The 3907-nt window shown below is 35.5% G+C and overlaps 1 protein-coding gene across 1 annotated transcript in view; it reads left to right on the forward strand.

Moving 5' to 3' along the window:
• Window positions 1-3609, forward strand: part of LOC108673246 — a 6921-nt gene extending 3312 nt beyond the window's left edge. Inside the window, exon 4 of the mRNA XM_047882309.1 lies at window positions 3493-3609. Within this exon, the coding sequence (XP_047738265.1) occupies window positions 3493-3609 (117 nt within the window). The remainder of the gene's footprint in view (window positions 1-3492) is intronic.
• Window positions 3610-3907: the final 298 nt, after the last annotated feature.

Consider the following 3907-nt stretch of genomic DNA (forward strand, 5'->3'; position numbering starts at 1 on the left):
CATGCCATATAATCACAAGACTCATGACTCAGCCATGCCATATAATCACAAGACTCATGACTCAGCCATGCCATATAATCACAAGACTCGTGACTCAGACATGCCATAGACCAGCCATCCAGAGATCGATGGGGTCAGCAATCAGGCATTATTTTTCATCTTCCTTTCAGAATTTAGCTGGTGTGCAGAACTGAACCTGGGATAAGAATATGTATGTAAAAATTAAAAATATAAAGATGAATATTCATGGATGAAATTTGTCATTAATATAAAATCAAAATCCATTGCCCATCTTAATTACACTATTGAATAATTAGTTGATAGTTAATAAACAGTAAATTTTTTAAAGGAAATTATCGTGAAATTGTGAATGCTATTATTTTTCTTTCCGTTACGCTCTGTGTAACCAATTATTGTTTATTGAGTATTGTGAGTAGTGAGTATTATTGTCACCAAGAAATATCAGAGCAACCTGCAATAATTCTTCGTGTTGGCTGATCTCTTTATTTTTATTTGTCTCTATAGTATGACTTCCCAAGGCAGGGGTGAGCTCATCTTCTGTACTGCTGTCAGAGGTGAGACCCTTCTCAATAACTCCATGTGCGGCTGTTTGCGACTTCCACTCATCTTCATATTTTCTTTTCCTGCTTCCTGGTCTCTGTCATCTTTTTTCCATACCATGAAGCACCATATCAATTTCACCCAAACGTTAAAGCCTTCCTTTCTCTCTTTCTGCAAGTGAGAAATTTTGGTCATTTGGAATCTTGATTAAATTTAATGCATCTGCATTTACAACAGCAAAGCGGTCATCAAGTTATGAGCTAAATTTTTTCTCTTCCAGCTGTTTAGTTTTTGTCTGTCTACTGACTGCTTTTTAGAGACTCTGCCATTGCTTTTGCTGCTCTTTCATCTTGTTGATGCTATGATACAGTTGTCAAGTGGGAATTCTGGTTTTTGCCTAAAAAGTTATTAATTCTTGAGCAGTAGTGGCAGCACTTTCTTGAGTAGTTCTCTTGTCTAGTGTGTGTAGGTAAATAAATCTGCTCAGAACCTGCCGATTTGATGACAGCTTGGACCCTGTGATACTTTCAGATGTTCCTTTATCAGCCAAGTGCCACGAGTGTGTGTGACAGCACTAGTAGATGGAATTGAGTTCTGCATTATGCAGCTATCTTTAGTTACCTGTGTGGAACAAACATGGGATCAGTTAATAAATGTTCAAACTGGCATAAGGGCATCTATGGTCTCTTATTTTTTTGAAGTCAGTTGTTAACATAATGTTATTCTATAATTAATTTCACTGATATGCTGTCCTCTTACATAAAACAAGGAATATGCTATTGTTTCATTTGTTCCTGTAGTACAAATTATGAGCAAACCAAGTGCATGGCATTCTAACCTCACCGCAGTCTTGTGGAAGCCTGTGCTGCACGATGTGACGGTATAATTTCTGGTCAAACAAATAGTCTGGCAGGAAATAAACTTTAACAATGTATGGTCAGCAAAGAATATGTAATTAAACTGTTAATTTCCTGTAAATAGGTAAAATTTACACTCTAGCATCATTCAACATAAAGATCAAATATTGTCATAAAAAATATAACTCAGAACTCACTACAGTGATTGACAGAGAGCGCATTTTCTCATTGACGAAAACGTGAAGTCACGGACGGACGGACAGACAGACATGGCAAGCACAATAGTGCATTTTTTTCCATAAATGAGAAAATGCGCTAATAATATCAACTGAGCATTATAAATAGATAAATAAAGTTCTTGTGCAGCCAGTAAATATTGAAATATCATTCAAATTTTGTTTGCTTAAAGTTTTGGTCAAAAGGAAAACTTTTAGGGGGTGTGAGCTTGGAAAATTTTAATATTATCTTTTACCTTGAATTTGGTCACCCGCTTAGTCACCAATGTGAATCATAATTTGGTAGTCACCCGGTAGTCAACTTGCCCGCTAAATGGTTGAGGGAACTGTATGAGGACCCCAACATTCCTAGCTCATATTCTTACATTTGTATTCAATTTCGCTCATGCAGTTGATGTGGTAAAGTTGCCTTGGAAATCATCCGACTTGCTTGTAATGAGCATTAATTAGGGTTGGAAATATTAGAAATCCTTTAGTCTCTTTGATTTCATAATAATCTAATTATTTTACTGCCCCTATTGCCAAAAATGTCATAAATTTGTTTCTTGATGGTCACTAACTTAGAGGTGTGGGTATTATAAAGTTGAGGACTTAAGGTAGTTGGAAATGTGTTCAATAGTTCGGCCTAAACCTGACATCCAGAATGAATGCATGAATAAGATTTTGCTCCAGAGTACAGTGATGCATCATTGCATTCTCTGTAACTGGGCATGCCAAGTGTGTAAAGTGTTTAGTCTTGGTCAGCAGTATCTAAGTCTTCCACTTTGTCTCAACTAGACATATGGAAATTCTTTGTTTTACCTTGCATCAATGAGTACTGTCTTTTGAGCAAATATGCTGAATTTTTTGCCTCATTTTAATTTTGTCATTTAGTTGACTGTAAATACTTGAATTTTTATATTTTTTAAACATTTAGTTTAAATCATTGATGATGGCTCATTTTATTATGATCCTTGATTAGTGGTTCCTTTGTGCAGCATTGGTAGACTATCTGCCTTCTATGATACATGACTAACATTGTTTTAATTCTCTTTACTGTGTGAACATTGTAGCTTTTAGTTACCTTTCTTTCTAGCTTGTTCATTAGCCATACAATTATATAGATTTTTTGTACATATATTTTGTTGATTTTTATGCATTTGAAAAGACCTATGCTAGCTTGCTCATTGGTATGCAGCTAGGCTGGAAAATTTTAGGCTCTCATAGATGTGGCAAGCAGGCTTATGGACCTAGACTTAGCTGCAGTGATTAGTAAAAATGTGCAACGCATCATCCACTTTTACTCTTCTTGGGTTTCAATTCACTGATGGCAATTTCAGTTGGTGAAAAATTCATTTCCTACTGTCATGATTATAATTTCTGCTTGCCTTCTTTTCAGATCATTGTAGCAGTTTGCCTATTTTTATACAGGTGTGATGAACTTGTCATGAGCTTGTACTCGTCTATTGCAACTACTTGATTAATGGGGAATTAAAGTTGGAGTTTACTTATTTTTAGTAAAGAAATTTGAAACAAAAGTTACATAGTTTATTACAAGGATTGTGAAGAAATATGAATATATATAGGAAATTAATATTTTTGAGGAACATGGACAGGTGATGATTGCTGTTGTATTGCAGCAGATTTACCCAGTGCCTTGCTCAATTACTGTTCATTTACTATTATTTGGCTTCCCTCAATTCCAAAAACTTTGAATACAATTCTGTAAAACAGTAAAAGAATAAAAAAGCATAGTAACGAAAACAAAGTTAAATTAATGCTCTATTTACCATCTCAATAATTACAAAATGAGTAAAATGGGAATGAAGAACTTGTCTACATGAAGGTTCTGCTATAAGATAGTGTTTACAACCCCCGGTGACAACATGAGGGTGGCCAAGTGTCCCAATGAGGGCCTCGCCCTCACCAACTGTGTGATGGCCAACGAGGCAGACTTCAACAGGGAAGTCGAGTAAGACATTACTGTGATTTAAAAATATAAGTTTGGCTTGTTTTATTTTGGTTTTATTTAGGTTTTTGCAGCACTGCATGCTAAATATATTCTGATAATTTTCAGTTTCAATAGTAGATAAGAAATCATATAAATACATCGTACTTTTGCAATAGCATCATAACCCAAAGACAGTAGAATCAACCAGAGAGAGACAATACTCTCTATGGGTGACAAGCATGCATCACAATCTCTCTATGGGTGACAAGCATGCATCACAATCTCATACAGAAGCTGTGCAAAGTACAGAAGCTGTGCAAAGT

This window comes from Hyalella azteca, unplaced genomic scaffold (assembly GCF_000764305.2).
Source record: "Hyalella azteca isolate HAZT.00-mixed unplaced genomic scaffold, Hazt_2.0.2 contig10143, whole genome shotgun sequence".
Taxonomy (NCBI): Eukaryota; Metazoa; Arthropoda; class Malacostraca; order Amphipoda; family Hyalellidae; genus Hyalella; species Hyalella azteca.